Source organism: Ornithorhynchus anatinus, chromosome 17 (assembly GCF_004115215.2).
Source record: "Ornithorhynchus anatinus isolate Pmale09 chromosome 17, mOrnAna1.pri.v4, whole genome shotgun sequence".
In the NCBI taxonomy this organism is placed as follows: domain Eukaryota; kingdom Metazoa; phylum Chordata; class Mammalia; order Monotremata; family Ornithorhynchidae; genus Ornithorhynchus; species Ornithorhynchus anatinus.
In genome coordinates this window covers 17,295,702-17,318,982 of record NC_041744.1, presented here as the reverse complement: position 1 = coordinate 17,318,982, position 23,281 = coordinate 17,295,702, and the positions used below count along the sequence as shown (strand labels likewise).

Sequence of the window (23,281 nt, the reverse complement as noted above, 5' to 3'; positions counted from 1 at the left end):
ACCCGCCCGTAAGGAGCCGCTCCCTGACTCGGACAGAAAACCAACCCACAGGGAAGGTGAGGGAAGAGTAGGATACCGTGAAGGCCCCGGGCAACCCCCCCAGAGCTGTCGATGTAGCCACCGTGGCAAAGGGAATAAGTAGAGAAGCCGCGTGGTTTAGTGGAAAGAGCACGGGCTTGGAAGTCGGAGTTGACGGGTTCTGATCCCGGCTCATCCTGGCCGATCATGGCATTAAGCCCCACCTGGGACAATCTCATAACCTTCTATCTTCCTCAGGGCTTAGAAAGGTGCTTGGCACATAGTAAGTGCTTAATTTTTGTCCCCTTCTAGACTGTGAACCCGTCGTTGGGTAGGGATCGTCTCCATTTGTTGCCGAATTGTACTCTCCAAACGCTTAGGACGGTGCCGTGCACACAGTAAGCGCTCGGTAAATAACGAACGAATGAATGAAAGAGCTCTCAATCGATCCACTGAGTGCCGAACGCTGGACTAAGCACTCGAGAGAGCACAACCGATTAAGGACCATCCATGCCCTCGGGGAGTTTACAGTTGAGCAGGGAAGATGGGCGTGAAGTGATCTGCAGACAGGAAGAAGAGAGAAAAGAGGGACACATACATGAGTCGGCATTTAGGTAGCAGTGAGATGGAGTCCATCTTGCTAGGGTATTGGTTAAGAGCATACTAAGCGCCAACAGTGTTCTAAGCGCCGGGGTGGATATAAGCCAATCGGGTCAGTCCCGGTCTCTGTCCCGCACGAGGCTCGTAGTCTAAGGTGATTAGACTTAGCGAGTTCGAGGTGCCGGGACAGACACCTAGAGGTGTCCTGGACACAGGAGGAAATGTGAGATTGCGGAGGAGAGCAGGGATTTGAATCACAGTTTGTCTGCAGAAAACTCACTCGGGAGATGGGCTCTGGTGGAGAGTAGGGGTAGTCCTTGAAGGTGGACCTTCCAGCCTCTTGTTTCCCAGGGCTGTGACCGGAGGGAGAGCTCCGCTCTGCCCGGTCCCGAGCTCACTGGCCCAAGCTCCTCCCGCCCCACCGTGTAGCCCGACCCCTCCCCGCCCTCTCTGAAAATGGGGTGGGCGAAGCTCGTGTGGGCCGCAGCTCCGATGTCCTGTCAGTTGCCTGGTCATCATGGACTCTGATCTCTTTGACCTCCTTTTGGATTGTCGCCACAATACAGATCGCTTGGGCCTTAAACAAAGGAATCAAGACCGATTACAAGCAGTATTGGGATGTGGAACTCGGGGTCACCTACATACCGTGGGACAAAGTGAAGCCCGAAGATCTCGAGAGCTTCTGTGAAGGTGGAGTGTTGGACAATGAAACCCTCAATCCAGGTACAGCCATGCCTTCCCTCCCGCTTACAGATCTATCCGACCCACAGGCGCTGAAGACTTAGAGAACAGGATGGGGAAAAAACTTTGTTTTATGAGGTACCCTTCCTCCCGCAGCCCCTCAAACTCAATTTTTCCGGACATTTTCCTAGAATGGAATTTCGGTTATCTTGTGATACAAAATTTCAGTGTCTTAGTTGCCAACCACGGTTACAAAAAAAGTCACTGCCGACGAAACCCGCAGCAAACTCTCCCGTTGTTCCTGCTTGGAGGTGAAAGACTGGGGTGGTGTCGATAGAGAGCGCGGCCTCGTTTATTCAACTTTTGGTGGGCCTTCCCTCTTGCCCGGTTGCTGTTTCAGCTGAAGGGAATCGGTAGACTCTCCGGTATCTGCCAGAAAGGTCCCAGATGGTTTCAAAGAAAGTAATTGGGGATCTGACGGGTTCGGAGTCTTGCGGCTCCTCTCGAGCTCCTTTGGAAAGAAGCCCTTTCCCTAACGCTTTCTGAGTGCTTGTGCTTACTGCCTAATTTTCTTCAAAACATCCCGCTGAGAACCACCGTTGCACTTAGCAAAGCAGAAGACCCGAAGACCCATCTGTTGTTGGATGTGGCTCTTGGCTCTTGGTCGAGTCGGTGGGAAGGTGCCGGTTCCTAGTGACCGGGCCGGGTCGCCCCGCTTCCAGCCGCTCCGGAATCTTGTTGGGGCGGGCGAGGCCGCGGGCTGCAGGCCGCTCCGGGCCAGGCGCAGGCCCTGAATCCTTCCGCTGGGCGGTCGATGGTGCCCCAGCTCCACTGGACTGTGGCGATCGACACTCGTCTCTGTCGTTAACCGGGCCGATCCCCGATTCTTTGTAGACTGGAAGGGGATTCCTAAGAAATCGGAGAATGAGGTGGCTCAGAATGGAGGTGCAGAAACGACTCACGCGGAGGCGGTGTCTCCGCTCCCTAAGACGCTTCCTGTTCCCGTTCCCCCGATTCCAGTGCCTGCCCCTATCACCGTGCCGCCTCCTCCTCAGGTGAGCGAGCGCTTCCTTCTCGCCTTTCTCCCGGGGCCCAGGGGGGCTGGAAAGATTCTCTCTGAATCGGAAGGCCAGGCGGTTGTTGCGTGCGTGTTGCTCTCACAAGTGAGGTCACAGAGGCTTCCCTGTCCCGGCGACGTGGTGCGGGTGTCCTCGGCCCTTCCTGGGATGTGCGTGGAAGGGTACGACGACGGTCCCAAAACTTCTCGTTGCAGCTAAATGGTGCTATTTGAAAAACAGACGGACAAACAGAAACGCTTAGTTTCAGGGCAACCAGAGAAGAAACGGTCCTTTCCATCCTAAACCCAGTCTTCTCCCCTGGTTTCTCCTGGCTCCTCCCCTGACCCGGAAGAATTGTGACGGGGTGGGGCGGGCTGTTTGAATGGAGAGGATGGGAGGATTTAATTGATGCCCTGGCTGTCCGCTGACTGGATGCATGAATTGTTCGGCCCGTGGGAGGAGGTGATAATTATGGTACTTGTTAAGCACTTACTGGGTGCCGAGCACTGTTCCAAGCGCTGAGGTAGATACAAGTTAATCAGGCTGAACGCAGATCCTGTCCCACTTAGGGCTCACACTCTTATCCCCATTTCTTTACAGAGGAGGTAGTCGGGGCACAGAGAATTCAAGCGGCCCGCCCGAGGTCTCACAGCGGAGACGGATCCCGGGGGAGCCCTGAGTTTAGGGCCGGGCGGCGGGGAAGTTGGGCCTCAGGGTCCTTGATGCCTGGCTCTCTTCTTGGGCTCCACGGGGCCCCAGACCTCCCCTCACTTACACAGCCTTTCTTCAAGGGGACTTCAAGGCTGACTCGAGACTGAAAACTCCAAGGAGGAGCCCTGTCGTGGCTTGCTGCTCTTCCCCACCCTCCTTCTTTCCCTTGTCTGCTTTTCCCTGTTTCATTCTCCACTTCCCCACTTCTCTCGGCCTAAAGTCACCCCTCCTCGTTCCTTGGCCCTCTCTAGCTGAATTTGAGCCTGAGGGTTATATCTAGCGTCCAGTGAAACCTCGGGCGGAACTACCACGAGTTCTGAATTTGGGGGCATCTCAGATTGGTGGGTGTTGGCGGTATCTCGAGGGTAGCCAGCAGTGGCCAAAGGGATGGATACCGACTTTTCCCTCTCCTGCGTCGTCAGGCACGGGAGAAGCAGTGCCCGCCTCCCCACCTCTTGGTAGTCACCCGTTAGGGGAACAGGAGCTGTCGGAAGCGTGAGTTCTTGGGAAGTCCCGCCGCCCTGCCCGCCGGGCGCGGGCACGGGATCGAACGTCTCCGTTGGCCGCTTCCTCCCGCCGGTCGGCTCTCACTCGTTTCCTCTCCCTCCTAGGTCCCACCGCATCAGCCCGGCCCCCCGGGAGTGGGCGCCCTCCAGCCGCCCACCTTCACGCCTCCTTTAGGAATTCCCCCTCCGGGATTCGCCCACGGAGTCCCTCCTCCGCCCCCGCCACCGTTCTTGCGTCCCGGTTTCAATCCGATGCACCTGCCTCCAGGTACGCTCGCCCGAGGAGTCGACTGGCCCGGTGGCGCGACTCGAGGTGCCGCCGGCCGGACGTGAGGGTGGCGCGGCTCTTGGGTTCGGCGGCAGCGGGAGCGACGGGGGATCCCCGGTGGCCCCGGTTAGAATGAGCGGGGGGCCGATGCCCGCCTTCCGACCGCCCCGGTCCGAGCATCCCTCCGTCGTGGGTCCGGGTTCCCCCGAATCGAACTAAAAGCCCCGCTTGAGCTCCCGACACGGTGCGGGTTACTGTTTTTGTGCGTTTCACTTCCCCAGGTTTTCTTCCTCCTGGACCACCACCTCCCCTAACACCCCCGGTGTCTATTCCTCCTCCGCACACTCCACCCATCACCATCCCAAACTGTAAGCGTTTCTGGCTCACTTTGTCCGGGTGCCGGTGGCGGGAGGGAGCGGGATGCGTGCCGGCTCGTAGGATGGCGGAAGCGGGCGCTCCGTGGGGGGGGAGGGAGGTAAGGCAGGAAGGGCCCGTTTCGCCGGTCGACTCGATCAGGTTTCTCAGCAGTGATCACCCATATAAATGAAGACGCCACCAAAGACTTAACTCTTGGCCATCCCATTCCAACAGTGGTCTCTGGGGCTCGAGGCAGCACGGAGTCGAGCGACGGGGTGAAAATGTACGGCTCGGCCGCGCCCCCCTCGGGGCCCACCAGCCTGCCCGCGCCCCCGACCGCCGCCGCGGCCGCCGCCACCCAGCCCATCTCACTGCTCGGTAAGTGACCTTTCCTTTTGTCGCCCTGCTTTCCTCGGGGTCGGTGTCTCAGCGGGGAAGGGGACACGCCAGCCTTAGTAGAGGAGGTCCGAGCAGGCCAGCCCCTTCTAGAACCAGACGGCTCCGAGTAGGAGGCGGGCCCAGGTTCGGGATCCCGACCGGCCAGGGCCTCGCCGGGGGCCTGGGAGCGGCAGGCCGGCCTGCCTCCGCGGGGCCTGGGCGGGCTGTCACCCGGACTCGGTGGAGGGGGCCGGCGGTCCAGCCTCCTTCCCGTCCGGTCTCGACCCCTTCTGCTCGCGAAGCCTCTGCGGGAATCATTTCTCCCCCACGTAAGCTTAGGGGGCCGTCAGCCGTAGGGTTTTGTGCCGTAAAAGCCCCGGGTCTGGATCGGAGGGGAAAAACGCACTTCTGGGTCGGCTCCAATAAAGCTGCTTTGTACCGGTGTGAACGTTTATTCAGATTGAAAAGGGCCCTTTCCCTAAACCGGCTGGCGAGTTTCCCCCGGCCCCGCCTCGAGCTTGGGGGGACCCCCCCCCCCCCCCCCCCCCATTTGCCTGGTCTTCGCAGAGCCTGGAAAAACCCGTAGGCGGCCTCCACGGCCTGGTCCCTCCTGGCCTGGCTTCTCCCAGCGGGGAGAGGGCTAACATGAAAGCAGTGGGCTTGGTCCTGGGCTAGGCCTTATTCAGAGCATCGGGAAGCTCGTAACGGTCCCTAGAATCCAAAAGCATCCGAGCGGAGCGGGCGGCGCGGCCGGAGGCCAAGGTGGGCGTCTCCCCAGATCATCTTAGAGTTACCGGCCGGGCCTTCACCGCGGTCTGAGCCTTGCCTCTGGATCTGTCACTCATTCGTCTCCTGGTCTAGCGCAGTGAAGAAAAGGCAGTTTCCAGAGGGTCTAAATGAAGGAGGGACTTTTGCATCCCTGCTGAGGTGGTGATAACTGTAGAGTTAGTTAAGCGCTTCCTATGTGCCAGGCACTATACTGAGCACAGGTGTAAAAACAAGAAAATGGGATTGGACGCGGTCTCTGTCTCACACAGGGCTCCCAGTCTCAATCCCAGTTTTACAGATAACGCTATTGAGGCCCAGAGAAGTGAAGTGATTTGCCCAAGGTCACACGGCAGACAAGTGGAGGAGCCGGAATCAGAACCCGGGTCCTTTGGACTCTCAGGGCCGGGATCTGTCCGCTGGGCCAAGGGTTTCGGCCACGCTGGTAAATGGACCGCCCACGGGGCAGTCCTCTCAGTTCAAAGGATGGCCATTTTCTCCCAGGGCTTGTGGGGAGAACACACCGGAAGTAATTTTTGGCAGGTTCCAAATTCTCCCCTCCACTCAGTTTGAACGGGGCAAAAGGTTTAGGCTTTTGTGAAAGATGGAACGACTCGCGAGGAGCGCTCTGTCTGCGTCGCTCTCCTTCGAAGAGCGAGCGGACGATGCCGCTGGCTGGAGTGTGATGGGGACGGTGGAGACAGGGAAGGCGAGTTCTGTCGGATGAATCCTCCGTCCTTCTGGGGCTCCCCGTTAGAGATGTGATGGCACTAGCCACGTGGGCCAAGTCTGAGTACGCAGCGAGCTGGGCGGGGGTGGGGGCAGGTAGAACGCCGTTATAACCTCGAGCAGGAGAAGAGTGTGCGTATCCTGGACGCGTGGAGATGGTCGTGGGTTTCCAGCCCCGATAGCCTACCTTACAGTCCAGCTGCCTCTGGGGGAAGGCTGCCATACTTGGATAAGAATAAAAGATTTCTCTCTCGGTCCCATTTGTGTTTGTTGCGAAAAATTATCAGTCCTTTAAGTGCGGGACAGAGGGTTCTGTGTCGGTTTGCCTCCCCTGCTGCCGAATGAATGGACTCGTTTCCATCTGGGGCGAATCTGACGCCCTTTCTGCTCCTTCCCATCCCTGTCCCATAACCTGGGTAGTCGAGCCAGGCTGCAGGGTGCAGGGTCAGGGTGCAGTCTCCGGCGACCAGGCCTCGCCGGGCCCCCGATCAGTCTGTCCCATGCCTGCCGGGAAGTTAGTGCCAAGCGCTGAGGTAGAAAGAAGACACGACGATCGGAACCAGGCCCTCTCCCACGTGGCAAAGTTAAGCGGCTTGCCCACGGTCAAGTGGCAGGTGAGTGGCCATTCTGGGATCGGAATCGGGGTCTTGCGACTGGCGGTCGCGGGCCCCTGCCGTCCGGCTACGCCTGTGTCCCGGGTCGGGGGGAGTGAGGTTCAGCTGGAGGGGCTCCGGCGGTTCGAGAGCCGACTCCTCCGGACCCGCCAACTCGCCAGAGCGGCCCAGCCCCCGGCAACCCGCTGCGGTCCGAGGCGGGGACCTGCGGCCGGGCGGTCGCTGCGGGCCGGAGGCATCCGGGACCACCGCTCCGCTATCGAGGGACCCCTCAGAGACGATGCCGTCGAAAGTGAGGTCGAAGCCACCGTTGAGACGGTCACACGGACAGGCTCCCGTAGCCGAAAGGCGTCAAGCTCCCAGCCCTCGGAAAGCTCCTTTGTGTTCCCCGGGAAGGCGGGGTCCGTTCTAAACGTCTGTTCTGCTTGTCCAGAAAGAGTCCCTTAGGCCAGGGGGCGAGGGGAGGAGGGGGGTTCCCAGCCTGGCTCTGCGTCAGCTGATCTTTCGAGGGTGTTCTTGAACGTTTATTCTTTGTGGAACGGAACGCCGAACTAAACCCGTGGAGATTAGAGCTAGGAGGCATGAACGCACAGTAAGCGCTCAATAAATACGATTGAATGAATGATTCCTTGCTCCCGAGTTAGCCGGGAAGTTGGCTCAGATGTCCGTTGGATGTCTCAGTCAGTTGAGGGGTGCGTGACCTGTGCCTGACCCCTTCTCGCCCTGGCGCTCGCCCCGGCCAGGCTGACTGCGTCTGCCATGAGCTGGGTGATTTGACGGGGGGAGCGTCGTGGGTGGAATAATTTTCTCCAAAGGAGGGCCCGTCCAGCTGTTCGATGCTACTTTACCGTCTGGTTCAGAGCCCATGATCACAGTCTACGTGTTCCCAGTGAGTGCTGGCCGAGGGCGCGCGCCCTGCCGCGGAGATGTCGCACGGGGCGGGGGTGTTGGCTTCTGCCACCGTACGTCATTAGCATCCGCTGGACCTCCTTTGGTTTTCAGGGAAGGCCAGCGGCACGGTCTAGTGGAAAGAGCCCGGGCTTGGGCGTCGGAAAACCTGGGTTCTAATCTCGGCTCTGCCACCTGTCTTCTCTGTGATTGGCACAAGTCACGTAACTTCACCGTACCTCGGTCATCTCACCTGTAACGTGGGGATTTAGCACTGTAAGCCCAATGTGCGGCACAGACTGTATCCAACCTGATTATCTCGTATCCACCCAAGCCCTTAGGGTGCCTGGAACATGGTGAGTGCTTAACAAATGCAATTTTTAAAAAAAAATGGCAGGGGGCAGAAAAACCGGAGCCGGGATGTGCCTTCCGTCGGGACCGTTGCGGATCCGGTCCTACCGAAGCCGCTGGAGTGAGGCTTTAGTTCCCGCTTCTAAGCCCGTGACTCCTTTGCTGAACTCTCGTAAATGTTAGTAATTACGGTTACCCTCCGGGCCCCGCTCTCTCCGCTGAGCCGTGCCGCTCCTCGCGTGTTCTCGTGGTCTGTTGCCGCCTTCCGACGGGGTGGGTTTGACTTCAGTCAGATGGACTCGATCTGTCGTTCGGTAAACCTCGTGCCTGTCATTCTATAAAGGGTGCCTCCGGGCCGGTGAGAACCTCATCCGTTCCGACGATCCGGGGTGCGGCATTTTTCAAGCAGTGCGGGTCCGTTACGTTGTCGCGTCGTACTTTCCCAACGGCTTAGTTCAGTGGTCTGCATGCAGAAAAGGCTCAATATATGTGATCGATCGATGGAGGGTGGGCTGAATAAAGGGTGCCGATGACGACCTCGAAGGGAGAGGGAGTACGGGAAAAAAGGATTTCGTCGGGGGGACTATCATCTGTAATGGATTCATTCTATCAGTATACTAACGTCCGTCTCCCCGCCCTAGATCGTAAACTCTGTTGGGGCAGGGAACATGTCTGGCGACTCTGTAATATAGTATTCTCCTAAACGCTTAGTACGGAGCTCCGCATGTAGTAAGCACTCAAGAAATGCGATTGATCTGCGCACAGTAAGCAATCTGTACAATCGATTGGAAGACCTCTTGGAGGAGTTGTAATTTTAATAAGGCTTTTTAAGGTGGGGCTTCACTGATAGCGTCCTCTCTCGGTCCTCCTCCTCTCTCTGCCCGTTCCTCAGTTTCTTTTGCCGGCTCCTCCTCCGCCTCCCGTCCTCTGACAATGGGGGGTCCCTCAACGTTCAGTTCTAGGTCCCCTTCCAAGCTCCATCTGCACCCGCTCCCGTGGCTTCACCTACGCTCTCTCTGCAGATGATTCCCAAGGCGGCATCTTTAGCCCCGGCCCGCCTCCTTCCCCGGAGACTCTCGTCCCTTGCTGCCTGCCTGGCCTTTCCGCCGACACCCCAAACTAAACGTGTCCCAAACCGAACTCTTAATCTTCCCACCCTCCCGTGTCTTTAATAATTAGTAATTACGGTATTTGTTAAGCGCTTACTCTGTGCCAAGCACTGTTCTAAGCACTGGGGTTGATACGAGGTAACCAGGCTGTTCCACGTGGGGCTCACGCTTAATCCCCATTTTCCAGATGAGGTAACTGAGGCACAGAGAGGTTAAGTGGTTTGCCCAAGGTCACACAGCTGACGAGTGGCGGAGCCGGGATTAGAACCCACGTCCTCTGATTCTCAAGCCCGGGCTGTTTCCACTAAGCCACGCTGCTTCTCTGTCTTTCTACAGACTATATAGTCTTTCTAAAGACTATAGTGATAGTCTGTCCCGTCACCGTAGTCAATACCCCCATCTCCCCTGTCTCACAAGGCCGTAACCTTGGCCTTGGCCTCGACTTCTCCCTCACTCTACCTGACGTATTCGATCTGTCACCAAACCCTGTGGGTTCTGCCTTGACGACATTGCTAAAATTCCCCCTTTGCTTTCCATCCCAACGGCTACCACGGTGATCCGAGCACTTACTTCCTCGATTGCTTCGTCTGCCTCCTCGTCGACCTCCCTCCCTCCCTCCTGTCTGCACGGCTCGTTCTTCTTTACAAAAAGAAAAAAATTCTCTCCACGCCTCCCCAGTCCTCAAGAACTTGCAGTGGCTGCCCATCCACCTCCACGTGCAACAGACACCCCTTAACGTGGCTCAGTCAGCTCACCCCATCCTACCTCACCTCGCTCATCTCCTACTACGGCCCTATCTGCACACTCTGCTCCTTTTATGGCAGCCCGCTCACTCAGTCCCAGTCTCATCTATCACCATCGACCCCTTTCCCACATCTTCTTCCCTCTTCGTCTATGCCAGGCCATCACTCTCCCACCCCTTCAAAACACTATCGAGGTCGCATTTCCTCGAAGAGAACTTGCCCAATTGAGCCCTCTTCTCCCCGGCTCCCTCTCCCTTCTGCATCCTCTAGGCACTTGGGTCTTGAGAAGGAGCGTGGCTCAGTGGAAAGAGCCTAGGCTTCGGAGTCAGAGGTCATGAGTTCGACCCCCGGCTCTGCCACTTGTCAGCTGGGTGACTGTGGGCGAGTCACTTCACTTCTCTGGGCCTCAGTTCCCTCATCTGTAAAATGGGGATTAAAAGCGTGTGAGCCCCACGTGGGACAACCCGATGACCCTGTATCTCCCCCAGCGCTTAGAACAGTGCTCGGCACCTAGCAAGCGCTTAACAGATACCGACATTATTATTATTAACCTCCGGGTATTTGATATTCGCCCCACCCTCCACCCCACAGCACTTAGGCACATATATCTAAACTGTATATTGTCAATTATTTCTATTCATAATGCTGGTATTAAGCGCTTACTAGGTGCAGAGCACTGTTCTAAGCACTGGGGTAGATACAGGGTAATCGGGTTGTCCCACGTGAGGCTCACAGTTAATCCCCATTTTACAGGTGAGGGAACTGAGGCCCAGAGAAGTGAAGTGACTCGCCCACAGTCACGCAAGCTGACAAGGGGCAGAGCTGGGAGTCGAACCCATGACCTCTGACTCCGAAGCCCGGGCTCTTTCCACTGAGCCACGCTGCTTCCCATCCGTTCCCCCCTCTAATATCCGTTTCCCCCTCTAATTCATAAACCCACTGCGGGAATCTGCTAATTCTGTTGCCCTCTCCCACGCGCTTAGTACAGTGCACGTAATAAGTGCTCAATAAATACCAGCGGTCGATGGGTCGGATGGGCAAGCGCCGGGGGTCCTTGAGCGAGGAGATGCGGACGGAACGGCTTTTAGAAAAACGGTCTGGACAGCAGGACGAAATAGGGACTGGGGTGCGGGGAGACGGGAGCAAGGGAGGTCGACAAGGAAGGTGATGTAGTAATCATGGCGGGGGAAGATAAACTTGTGGATGAACTTGGTAGCAGTTTGGATGGAGAGGAAAGGGCAGATTATTTTGGCGATGCTGCGGAGGTTGGATCGACAGGATGGTAGTGCTGTCTGTAGTGATGGGAGAGTCGGGACGTGGTGGGGAACGGGGGCGTGGGAGGGAAAATGAGGAGCTCCGTTTGGGGCCCGTTAAATCGGAGGCGCCGGCGGGACATTCAGGTGGAGACGTCCTCGAAGGTAGGTGGAAATGGGAGGCCGTGGAGGGGAGAGGTCAAGACCGGAGATGTGGATCTGGGAACCGTCCACATAGAGAACGGTAGTCGAAGTCGTAGGAGCGGATGAGTTCTCCGAGGGGGTGCCTGTAGTTGGAGAGCGGAAGGGGACCCGGGGCTGAGCCCCGAGGGATCCCCCCCGGTCAGAGGACGGGAGGTGGAGGAGGAGCCGGCGAAAGAGAGCGAGGAGAGGGCCGGGTCCACGAAGCTCAGGTCGGATGATCTTGCCAGGAGGAGGAGGGTGGGCCACGGGGTCCGAGGCAGCCCGAGAGGTCGAGGAGAATTAGGATGGAGTAGCGACGGTCGGTTCCGTGGCGGGCGCTCGGCCGATCCCACAGTCGTCCTTATCGTTCTCACTGTTGAACGCACCCGGGGGAGCTGCCCTGTCCGCCCCGGCAGTGGTCTCGAAGCGCCCCCGATCAGAGGGGTTGGTTTGTAGGCTAGAGGAAGTCTGACCCTTGGGAGGGGAGGGCGGGGTGAGGGGAAGACACCGCCCCACGTTGAATGTCATGATGGGTGTTCTCACGGCTTCGGCCAGAGACGTTTCCTTGCTTTAGGGGGAGACGTATCTTTAGATTTCAGAAAGAGTCGGCGCGTGGGAACGGGCGGAACGTGGAGGGCGCCGGTGGCCCGCGGCGGGCGGGGGGGGCGGAGCGGGCGTCCAGTTCCCGGGGCCTAGGGCCGACCCGTGTCCTCCTGTCGTTTCAGGCACCCAAGGAGTGGCCCCCGGCCCCGTGATGGGCCTGCAGGCGCCGTCGACGGGGCTCCTGGGCGCCCGGCCCGGTCTGATCCCGCTGCAGCGCCCCCCGGGCATGCCTCCCCCGCACCTGCCGCGCTTCCCGCTCATGCCGCCCCGCCCCATGCCGCCGCACATGCTGCACCGCGGGCCGCCGCCGGGCCCCGGGGGCTACGGGATGCCCCCGCCTCACGGCATGAAAGGCCCCTTCCCCCCGCACGGCCCCTTCGTCCGGCCGGGGGGGATGCCGGGCCTCGGGGGCCCGGGGCCGGGCCCCGGTGGCCCCGAAGAGCGAGAGGGGAGGCAGCAGCAGCAGCAGCCGCCGCCGCCTCAGCAGCAGCAGCAGCAGCCGCCGCAGCAGCAACCGCCCTCGCAGCCGCCGCCGCAGCAGCCGTCGCAGCAGCCGCAGTCCCAGCCGCAGGCGCAGCAGCAGCAGCAGCAGCAGCAGCAGCCGCAGGGGTTCCGGAACGACAGCCGCCACCAGTTCAACTCCGGTAGAGAGCAGGAACGGTTCGGCCGGAGATCTTACGGCTCTCGGGCGGACGGCGACCGGGAGCGCTACGGGGGCCGCGCGGACGACAGGGAGAGCGGCGGGAGCCGGGAGAGGCGGGAGTGGGGCAGGAGGAGCCCCGAGCGGGACAGGTCCCGGGACACGGAGGAGAGGAACAGGCGGTCCGGCGGGCACCGGGACCGAGACCGGGATTCCCGGGACAGGGAGCCGCGGAAAGAGAAGGAGGAGAGCCGAGGCAAGGAGAAGACGGAGGCGGCGGACCGGGCCGGGGGGGACAAGACCCTGGAGCCCGCCGGTGGGCCCGCGGGGTCCGCGGCCCCGGCCACGGACCCGGGGAGAGGGGAGGGCGAGCCCCCCGCCCGTACCGCCGAAGAGTTCCCACCTCAGGCTACCTCATCCGGCGGCGATCCCAAGAAGGATCCGGGCCCGGCCCCGGAGGCTGCCCGCTAGAGACTGGGGGGCGGCGGCGGCGGCGGAGGACGAGGAGGACGAGGAGGAGGAGGAGGAGGAGGAGGGCTCGGGTGTCGAGGCGTGTACAGATGCTGTATTATATTTCTGCTTCTGCTAGTTCCCAGTCCAGCCCCCCCGGTAGTCAGTGAGAATTGGAGGCAATTTGATTGCTTCCCTTCTATTTAAAATAGCCACAAAATAACAAAAATCCTGAAGGTATGAATAAGATATCACCCCTTTTGGCTGTAACTTTTTAAAAGCTTTGACTTTTAAAAGTTTACGAATCGTAATTAGAAGTGCTTTCTATTTTTTTTTAATTTAAACAAAGGTAACGGTGAAAAGCTCTTCAAGACCATAGGGATGTTTTTAATAAACTCTATTTTCGTAACAAACTTCGGCGTGCGCTATTCTTCCTACCCTGGCCCGCAGCGGGAAAGGAGCGCTCGGCCCCGCCGCCGTCGGGAGTCGGAACCGGCCGGCCCGGTGGATGCCGGTCAGAGGATTCTCCCGGCTCCGGGTAGGGTCGGAGCGGGAGCAGGTTTCTCGTCTGGCGTGGCGGAGGCGGCGGCCACGGGTTGGGACGCCTCGGGCCGACCTGGCCCCGGCGGCTCCGACCCGCTCCGCGGAGAGCTCGCGGGCGGCGCCGAGCGTCTCGCGGGCGCGGGAGCCGGGGCGGCCGGTGGCCGCCGTCGTCCCGGCGGGCCCCGGGCCGGTTTTAGCCGTCTTAATCGGGGAGAGGAGTGAAGGCCCGTCTTCCCGGCCTCCCCGAACCCGCCCCGGCCTCCGACGGACGAGACCCGCTCGGCTCTCGGCCGGGCGGCGGCCCCGCGGGACGGGAGGACGGCGGGGAGCGCGAGAGCCTCCGTGGAGGGCGTTCCGATCCCTCCACCCCATTCCGTGTCTCGGTTTCGACGCGCTTCCGCCGTTCGACTTGATTTCCCCCGCCCGGGAGAGGCGGCCGTTTCGGTTAGTTGGCTTTTTCTACGCCGCTCGGCGGCAGCTTCATCCGGCGCGGTGAAAGAGTGGAAAGGAAGACGCGGGAGGACGTAGGTTTCGATGTTCTCGCATCCGCAGAATAAAGAGAAGCAGATCCCGTCTTACTCCCGTGAACTCCCATCCTCGTGTGTTAAATGTGTCCTTCCCGTCGTTCTTGTCGGGCCGGAGGGTGACCGGGGCCACACTGGAAGCGTCTTCGGGGGCGGGGAAGGGGCGGGGAGGAGGGTCCTCGTCCGGTGGTGACGGAAAGACTCGGGGTTGGGGAACGAACGACTCCCCGCCACCGACGGCCGGTTGGTGTCTCCTCTGCGCCTCGGTCAGCTCATCTCTAAAATGGGGATCACGCCCGGGAACCCGAGGCGGGATGCGGTCTGTATTCGACCCCATCAGTTTGAATCTTCCCCTGTGCTTAGGACGGGGCCGGGCACCCAAGCGCTTAACGGATGCCATAAAAAAAAAATGATCCGAAATAGCAGCCGAGCCGGAGCAGCCGCCGGACGTCCGGGGACCCCGAAAGGTGGTCTGCGTGCGCGCCTGCCGGGCGTCGCCGTGAGGCCTGGCCTAAACCGGTTGGAGACGGTCCACCTGAGCCCTGCCCGTTTAGAGGGAGTCCCGTCTGCGGTCCCGTCTGCCTCGCGAGACGATCGAGCCCCAGCGGCGCTCGGTTTACGCGTGACCCCTCTTCCGGCTCTAGAAACGTCTCTGTGCTCTGACCGGTAGCCAACCGGTCCGTGGTATTTATCGGGCGCTTACCGTGGGCCGGACGCCCTACTCGGTACCAGGGAGAGGACGGAGGAGTCGGGGCGCGCCCTCCCGTCTAACGCCGGTTTGGGGCGACGGCGCGGAATGGGTAGCGACGCTCCGTCGACCCCCCCCCCGCCCTCTCCGAGCCTTCGCCCTCTCGAGAATCCCATTTGGTTTTGGCCGGTTAAGAACGAGAGACTTGGTTTCTCCTACGTCGGGAGTTGTGCCGGCCGAGGCGGAAGGGACCCGGCGGCGCTCGGGCCCCACTGGTCCCTTCCTCTCCCCCTCCCCCCGCGGTCGTCCCACAGCTCCCGAGCCTCCCGAGCCACAGGCCCGGGCCGGGCCCGCCCCCGCGACTTTGCCTCCCCTCCTGGGCAGAGGTGAGTGTTTTCGGGCCTGGGGATCCATCCCGCCTCCTCTCGACCCCCACCCGCTCCCACCCCCGGCCCCCAGCGGGGTCACCTGGGGAGGGAGGGGATAGGGCAGGGAGCAGGCGGGGCTCGGCTCCTCCTCCCCCAGGGGCCCGCTCGGCCTCGGCCCCTCCCGCGGTGCAGAGGGGAATTAAGACGAGCCCTGGAGCCTTCACCTCCATCCCCCGCCCCCCACCTTTCAGGAAGAAGGAAGCCGGCTCCACGCTCCCTGGGGCCTCTGAGCCGGCGATCCCTTTCCCTTCCCTCGGCTCCCTTCCCTCGGCGCAGGGCGGCGGGCGTGGTCCCGGGGCTGCTGATTTTTCAGCCTCGGGGCGACGTGAATCCCCTCGGGGCCGGGCCCGTGGGGAAAGTGGGGACGCTCGGGGCCCCACTCCTCTCCCCGCCCCCAGCCCCCCCCACAAAAGCACCCGGGACGCGTTCACGGTTACTGCGACGTGTTTAATGTTTCCGCCCGGTCCCCGTCACGCGTCCCCCGCCGGGTCCGACGAACATCTTACGCGTCGTGTTCCCGAGGGGCCCCCCCCCGCCCCCGTGAGGTCGGGGCGAGAGCTGGGGTCCGTGGGTTCAGCGAGTAATTCCGATCACGCCACACGCCAGGCGGCTGCCCGCGTTGCCCGTTTTGGTGCTCTCCTCGTTTCCCCCCCTGCCCAGGTCGTCCCTCTTCTCGTGGACCTAGGGTGGGGAGAGGAGGGAGACGGAGGTTCGGGACCGCGCGGCTCGGGGGTGTCGGTTTCCTCTCCCCCGGGGGCCGGGGCGGCCCGCTCCCGGGGAGGCTTCCGGGTCACGGGAGCCGGGGGGGGGGGGGGGGGGCCCGGGCCGGACCCAACGGGAGGGGTGGGGAGGGAGCCCTCTCCCCTGGGGTTAGGGGAAGTCCGGGTCTCTCCCCCCCCCCGGCGAACGGCCAGGGCGGGTGTGCTCGCTCTGACCCGGCGGAGAGACCCGTCCGCGCCGGCCCGCGAGCGGACCCCCGCCGCCCCTCCCGCCGGGCAGGGGGAGAGGCGGGTACGATACGCTCGGCCGGCTGCGATGCGGGAGTGCCCCGGGGTGGGGGGAGGAGCGTGCCCGCCGCACGCACGCGGCCAAGGCCGCCTCTGGCTAAAACCTCTGCGGGGCCCCACCCCGAGCTTCCCCGGCCCGGCCCCGCCACCCGTCCGGACGGGAGACCGGGGGCCCCCAGGGCCGTCCTCCCCCGGCCGCCCCATCCTACTTGGGGCTCGGGACCCGGGGGACGCTGCAGGTTTCCGGAGGGAGACCCGAGAGGTCGGCTCTCCTGCTGCCGCCGGGTACGGAGGGATGGCGGGGGGCCGGGCCGGGGGGGACGCTCACCACCATCGTGCGGCCGACGATGGACTTTGGTCCCGACAGGGAGATGGACGAGTCCTGGATGGAGACGGGGGCCACGCCTCCCTTGTCGGCCGTCACGTTGCCCAGGTCTCCGACGTGCCTGCGGGGCGAGAGGCCGCGGTGGGGGGAGGGCCCGGGTGACCCCGCGTGGGACCGGCGGCCCTCCCCCCCCCCCCCCCCCCGCCCCCGCCCAACGCGAGGCCTCTGGCCTCTTCCGGGGTCCCCCGCTCCTGGGGCGGGGCATCCCCGGGCGCCTGGGCACGCACCTCTCCTGGTCTGTCGGGCCACCGTGTCTCTTAGATTCGGGGTTGAAGTGGGGGCCGGCGCTGGTACAGCCTGTCGGAGCAAGCGGGACAGTCAGCGGGCACCGGGTCGGGCTCCGGGCCGCCGGCCGGCGCCCGCCCCCGATTCCCGCCCCCGCGGGGCCGGGCCGGAGCAGCGGTCCCGGGGCTCGCGTCCCGCGGTCCGGGCGCCCGGGGCTCCCGCCTCACACCGGCCGCAAGTGACGCTTTTGAACCTCGGGAGGTGGCAGAGCGATGCGCCCGGGGGGCGGGCAGGCGGGTCGGTTTCCGTGTACGTGGCCCGGCCCGGGGCGGCCCACCTCACCGCAGACCCAGAGGCGGGGCCGGTCTCCCCGAGCACCCGCGCCCGAAAGCCGCCGCGGCCGCAGCCCCGTCTCCCCCCGTGGCCGGCTACCTTCCGTGTTGTCTCCGAACTCGTGGACGTGGAACCCGTGCTCTCCCTCGGCCAGTCCTTCGATCTTTCCCGAGACCGTCACGGGCCCGTCACCCTTGGGGGAGAGGGCAGAGGGCGTAGGTCAGGGAGAGAGGGCGGCCCGGCCGGTCGACCCCCAGGTGCCCGCCGCCCCGGGCCCCGCCGCCGGCCCGCTCGTCGTCAGAGGCCGCTCGGGGCCGGCTTGCCCGCGCCGCCGGCCCCGGGCCTCCGGCGGGAGGGGAGAGCCCTCGGCCCCCGCGGTCGGCCTCCGCGGGTGACGGACCGGCCCCCCCCCCCCGCCCGCCCCCCGCGCCCCTCCGTGCCCCGGCTCTGGCCCGCGCCGGCGGGTCGTCGCGCGGCCGAGCCCGGAAGCGGAGCAGGCTGCCCGAAGAGGCCTGAGGGAGAAGATGATGGTGATGCTGATGTTGGTGTCTGTTAAGCGCCTACTGTGTGCCGAGCACCGTTCTAAGCGCCGGGGTGGATACAGGGCGATCGGGTCGTCCCACGTGAGGCTCACGGTTAATCCCCGTTTTACAGATGAGGGAACTGAGGCGCAGAGAAGTTAAGCGACTCGCCCACGGTCACGCAGCTGACGAGCGGCAGAGCCGGGAGTCGAACCCGTGACCTCCGACTCCGAAGCCCGGGCTCTTTTCCGCCGAGCCGCGCCGCTCCCCCAGGAAGACACGGCACGGCCTACGGGGACGGAGCTCGGGCCCGCGAGTCGGAAGGACCCGGGTTCCGGTTCCGGCTCGGCCGCGCGGCCGCCGCCCGGTCCCGGGCACGTCCCTTCCTCCGTGCCCCGGTCACCTCCTCCTTAAAACGGGGATTCCGCCCCACCCCCTCTTACTCCAACTGGGAGCTTCGTGCGGGACGACCCCCTCGGCTCGTATCCGCCCTCGCCTTGGGGACGTTGCCGGGCACGGAGCAGGGGCTTAACGAGTACCGCGATGATTATCGGGTAGCCTCGGCGGCGCCCGCAGAGAGGAGCGACCCGGGACCGGGTCCCACCCGATCAACTCGTATCTACCGCGAGGAGGGGGCTTGGCACAGAGCGAGGGCTCAACCGGGACCGTGATTATCATTAGGCGGCACCGGCGACGTCCCTCGAGGGGACCGGACGCAGCCAGGAGCCTCCGCGGGTTGCCGCGGCCGGGGCGGGGACGACTTGGCCGAGACGGGTGGGACTTCCCGGAGAGGAAGCAGCGGCCGCCGCCTCGAACCGTGCGCGCGGACAAAGCCACGTCCACCCCCGGCCCCGCCGGCGAGAGCCAGGCCGGCGCGGAGTCGGTTCGGGGAGGCCGGCCGGTTCCGGTTACCGAGCCCGGGGGGAGGAGCGCGGCCCCCGGCTCCTCGTCCGGGCTCGGGGCCGCGGCGACCGGGCCGTCGGGTCCGCCCCGCTCCGGCTCCGAGAGGCGGCCCGCTTTCCCTGACCGAGACGGCCCGGCGCGGGGGGAGGGCGACGGCGGTCGACGGCGACTCGAGGAGTCCGGTCTTCTTGGCCTGACCCGATGAGGAGGCTGGGGGTCGTTGGGGAGCGGGGCTTTGAGGACGGAGCGGTGAGGGGGCTGCAGATGCACCTTCATCTCCCCCTCCAACGCCCCCCCCCCCGCCCCCCCAGGCGCTCTGGCCGTCGGGGCAGGGCAAAGTCTTCTCCGAAACCTGCACCGCGCTCGGGAGCCGTGTCGGGATCCCGAGGCGGAGCTCAGTGGCACCGCATCAAACCTCAGGCCCGCTCGGCCCCGGCCCCGTGCGGCCCTCCGTGCGCCGGGGGCGGGGGGGGACGCCGCTCCCCGCCCCCCGTTCCCCAAACGGCCGAGGCCCGACCCAAGTAGGCCGAGGGGCCGGCCGGCCCCGGAGGCCGCCCTGCGAGCCCGGAGCCCTGCGCCAAACCAGATTGGAAACGGGGCCCCCGCCCAGCCTGATGCCCGTTACCCTTCTATCTATCTGCGGCCCAGCAGGGGCCTCTGGGGGGACCGTGGAGGAGGCTCCACGGCGACCGCAGGCTGGCCGTACCCACGGAGCCTTTACCGGTCGCCGAGCACCGTCGTAAGCGCTCGGCTCCGTCAACCGACGCACGGGGAGGAAGCCTCCCGGCCTCGGGCGGAAAGACTCCCCTCCCGGCGTGGCCGGGCGGGAAGGGCACGTGCTTGGGAGTCTGGGGCTGTCATCCCCGCTCCGCCTCCTCGTCCGCCGCGTGACCGCGGGCGAGCCGCTTCGCCTCTCTGCGCCTCGGTTCCCTCGTCTGTAAAACGGGGGTGAAGACGGAGCCCCCCCGGGGGACCACCGGACCGCCCCGGATCTATCCCGGCGCTTACGAGGGCGCTCGGCGCACGGTAAGCGCTCGACGCCCCGACGCTAAGCAGCGCCGCCACCCGCCCGAGCCCGCGGGCGCCGTCTCCCCCGGCCCCGGAAAGGGAACGTGCCCTCGCCCCGCTACCCGGTGGCGGTCGGCGCCCGCCGGGCTCCGTCTCCCGTCCCGCGAGGCGACTCCCGCCCGCCTCCCCGGACGCGTCCGCCCGTCCCCTCCGCCCCACCCGGACCGCCCCCCGCTCCGATGGCGTCGACCGGACGTCCGCCCGCGGGGCCGGGGCCGACTCGGAGACGGAGGCTCCGGGGGCTTCCAGGGTGAAGGCCCGGGAGCCGGGGTCCAAGGTCAGTGATTTTCCGATTAGATAACTGGGTTTGTCGGGGCGGGCCGGGTCCGCGCCCGTCCGCCTCTCTCCCCCTCCCGCCTCGGCCTCTGCCCCTGCCCCCCTTTATTCCCCCCCATCTCGTGTATGTGCCGGTGTCTCTCTCTCCCTCCCCCTCCCTTCTGTGTCTCTCCTTCCCTTGCTGTCCCCCTTGTTTCTCTCTGTCTCTCTCCCCCCTTATCTCTCCCCGTCCTGTCCTTCTCCTGCTCTCCCCCCCCCTTCTGTCTCTCGCTCTCTCCCCCTTCTGTCTCTCCGTCTTCCCTCCTTCTGTGTCTCCCCCTTCCCACTTTGTATCTCCCTCTCCCCGCCGTCTCTCCCCCCATGTGTCTCTCCCTCTCTCCCCTCCTCTGTCTCTCCCCCCCTTTGTCTCTCCCTCCCCCCGTCTCTCCCCTTCTTCCCTCTTTGTCTCTCCCCCCATGTGTCTCTCCTTCTCTCCCCTCCTGTCTCTCCCCCCTTATCTCTCCCTGTCTCCCCGTCCTGTCCTTCTCCTGCTCTCCCCCCTTCTGTCTCTCCCTGTCTCCCCTCCTCTGTCTCTCCCCCTTCTGTCTCTCCGTATCTCCCTCTCCCCCCCCCGTCTCTCCCCTTCTTCCCTCCTCGTCTCTCCCCCCATGTGTCTCTCCCTCTCTCCCCTCCTCTGTCTCTCCTTCTCTCTTTGTCTCTCCCCCTTCTGTCTCTCCCTTTCCCCCCCTCTGTCTCTCCCCCTTTTCCCTCCTTGTCTCTCCCCCTTCTGTCTCTCTGTCTCTCCATCTTCCCTCCTTCGGTCTCTCCCCCTTCTTCCCTCCTTGTCTCTCCCCCCCATGTCTCTCCCCCCTTCTGTCTCTCCTTCCCTCTCTGTCTCTCCCCTCCTCTGTCTCCGTCTCCCCCCCGTCTCTCCCCCCATGTGTCTCTCCCTCCCTCCCCTCCTCTGTCTCTCCTCTTCTGTCTCTCCGTCTTCCCTCCTTCTGTTGCCGACTTGTTCATCCCAAGCGCTTAGTACAGTGCTCTGCATATAGTAAGCGCTCAATAAATACTATTGAATGAATGAAATTCTGTCCCTCCCCCCCATCCGTCTCTCCCTCCTCGTCTCTCCCCCCATCTCTCCCCTTCTTCCCTCCTTGTCTCTCCCCCCATCCGTCCCTCTCTCTCCCGTGTGTGTGTGTGTGTGTGTGTGTGTGTGTGCGCGCCCCCCGATCCCGGCTCCGGGGGGGAGCCCCGCCCCCCGGTGACTCAGCGATTTTCGGCGCCCGCCCCCCCCTCCCCCACCCCCGGTCCAGGGCCCTGCAGATAAGAGGGGCGCGCCCGACCCCGACCCCCTCCACACCCTGCTCCGGGAGGAAAGCGAGGGAAGGAGGGAGGGGAACCGATCGTCCGCCCCTTCTCTCCCCGCTGGCCCCGCTGGCCCCGCTCCCGGGCGGCCTTGCCTTCTGCTCGAACTTAATGATCCCGTGCACGGGGCCATCGCCCTTGAGGACGCACACGGCCTTCAGCAGCGCCATGATCAGCAGCCGCAGGAAGAAGACGAAGAAGACGACGACGACGACGACGAGGAGCGGGAGAAGGTGCGCGGCGCGGAGCCGGTCCTGCGCCACGGCCGCTGCGCCCCCGCCCGGCCCCGCCCCCTCCGCCGCGACGGCCAATGGCGAGGCCCCGTCCGCCGCCCCCTGCGCCCGGCGGCCAATCGGACGCCGCCTCCCCGGCCCCGCCCCGACGGCCAATGGCGAGGCCCCGTCCGCCGCCTCCTCCGCCCGGCGGCCAATGGGACGCCGCCTCCCCGGCCCCGCCCCCTCCGCCGCGACGGCCAATGGCGAGGCCCCGTCCGCCGCCTCCTCCGCCCGGCGGCCAATCGGACGCCGCCTCCCCGGCCCCGCCCCTAACGGCCCAACCCCGCCCCCCCCCCCCCCCGCCTGGCCGGGTCGCCCGCCTGATGGCCTCTCCGAGGCGCTCACTACGCTCCCGGCCCGGACTAGACGCGGCCCCACGTGACGCTCAAGGGCCCAACCGTCCGCTCGGCCGATGACGTCACTGAGCCCCCCCCCCCCGAAGTCAAGTCATAATAATGTTGGTATCCGTGAAGCGCTTACTATGTGCACAGCACTGTGCTAAGCGCCGGGGTAGACGCAGGGGCAGCAGGTGGTCCCCCGTGGGGCTCCCGGTCTTCATCCCCATTTTCCAGATGAGGGAACTGAGGCACCGAGAAGTGAAGGGACTTGCCCGCAATAATAACGATGTTGGTATTTGTTAAGCGCTTGCTCTGTGCAGAGCACTGTGCTGAGCGCTGGGGGAGATACAGGGTCATCAGGTGGTCCCACATGAGGCTCACCATCTTCATCCCCATTTAACAGATGAGGGAACTGAGGCACAGACAAGTGAAGTGACTCGCCCAGAGTCACCCAGCTGACAAGTGGCAGAGCTGGGATTCGAACCCATGACCTCTGGCTCCCAAGCCCGTGCTCTTTCCACTGAACCACGCTGCTTCTCTAACAGTCACACAACTGACAAGTGGCAGAGCTGAGATTCGAACTCATGACCTCTGACTCCAAAGCCCGGGCTCTTTCCACTGAGCCACGCTGCTTCTCTTAGTGACTTGCCCAAGGTCACACCGCAGACGAGGGGCCGCGCCCCAGTCGAAACCCGTGACCTGGGGACTCCGCGGGCCGTTCATAATAATGATGTTGGTATCTGTTAAGCGCTTACTATGTGCAGAGCACTGTTCTAAGCGCTGGGGGAGGCACGGGGTCATCGGGTTGTCCCACGTGGGGCTCACAGTCTTCATCCCCATTTTCCAGAGGAGGTCACTGAGGCCCAGAGAAGGGAAGTGACTGGCCCACGGTCACCCAGCTGACAGGTGGCAGAGCCGGGATTCGAACCCATGACCTCTTTCCACTGAGCCACGCCGCTTCATTCGTTCGATAGTATTTATCGGGCGCTTACTCTGTGCGGAGCACTGGACTAAGGGCTTGGAATGGACGAATCGGGCCACGCTGCTTCGAGTCCAGTGCTTTGCCCGGAGTAAGCGCTCAGAGATGCAGCGTCGCTCGGTGGAAAGAGCCCGGGCCGGGGAGTCAGAGGTCGTGGGTTCGAATCCCCGTTGTCGGCTGGGCGCCTCTGGGCGGGTCGCTTCACTTCCCTGGGCCTCAGCGACCTCATCTGAAGCCTGTGAGCCCCACGTGGGGCGACCTGAGCACCTCGTATCCACCCCGGCGCTTAGAACAGTCCTCGGCACATAGTAGGTGCTTCACAGATATCATTATTATTATTATTATACCACGGGTTCATGAGAGTTGCTCAGCCGGGCGTCTGTTTAGCGTGGCTCGGTGGCAAGCCCCGGCTGGGGAGTCAGAGGTCGTGGGTTCCAATTTCGGCTCAGCCACCGATCGGCTGTGTGACTCCGGGCAAGTCACTTGACTTCTCCGGGCCTCAGTGACCTCATCTGGAAAATGGGGATGAAGGCCGAGAT

General features: G+C 63.6%; 2 protein-coding genes across 3 annotated transcripts in view; one reads left to right on the top strand and one right to left on the bottom strand.

Annotated features, from left to right (window-relative positions):
- Positions 1-13,318, top strand: part of SCAF4 (SR-related CTD associated factor 4) — a 40,210-nt gene extending 26,892 nt beyond the window's left edge. For both annotated transcript variants that reach the window (XM_029082267.2, XM_029082266.2), the window contains exons 15-20: positions 1,185-1,341; positions 2,194-2,354; positions 3,680-3,842; positions 4,124-4,210; positions 4,434-4,577; positions 11,938-13,318. In XM_029082267.2, coding sequence (XP_028938100.1) covers positions 1,185-1,341; positions 2,194-2,354; positions 3,680-3,842; positions 4,124-4,210; positions 4,434-4,577; positions 11,938-12,926 — 1,701 coding nt within the window. In that variant the 3' untranslated portion in view covers positions 12,927-13,318. The remainder of the gene's footprint in view (positions 1-1,184; positions 1,342-2,193; positions 2,355-3,679; positions 3,843-4,123; positions 4,211-4,433; positions 4,578-11,937) is intronic.
- Positions 13,319-15,514: 2,196 nt separating this feature from the next.
- Positions 15,515-21,443, bottom strand: SOD1 (superoxide dismutase 1). Its single transcript, XM_029082923.2, has 5 exons — positions 21,246-21,443; positions 17,138-17,231; positions 16,708-16,777; positions 16,424-16,541; positions 15,515-15,769 (listed from the first exon to the last, which is right to left on the bottom strand). The coding sequence occupies exons 1-5, from the start codon at positions 21,318-21,320 to the stop codon at positions 15,662-15,664; spliced, it is 465 nt and encodes a 154-aa protein (XP_028938756.1). The 5' UTR covers positions 21,321-21,443; the 3' UTR covers positions 15,515-15,661.
- Between the last annotated feature and the right edge of the window lie 1,838 nt (positions 21,444-23,281).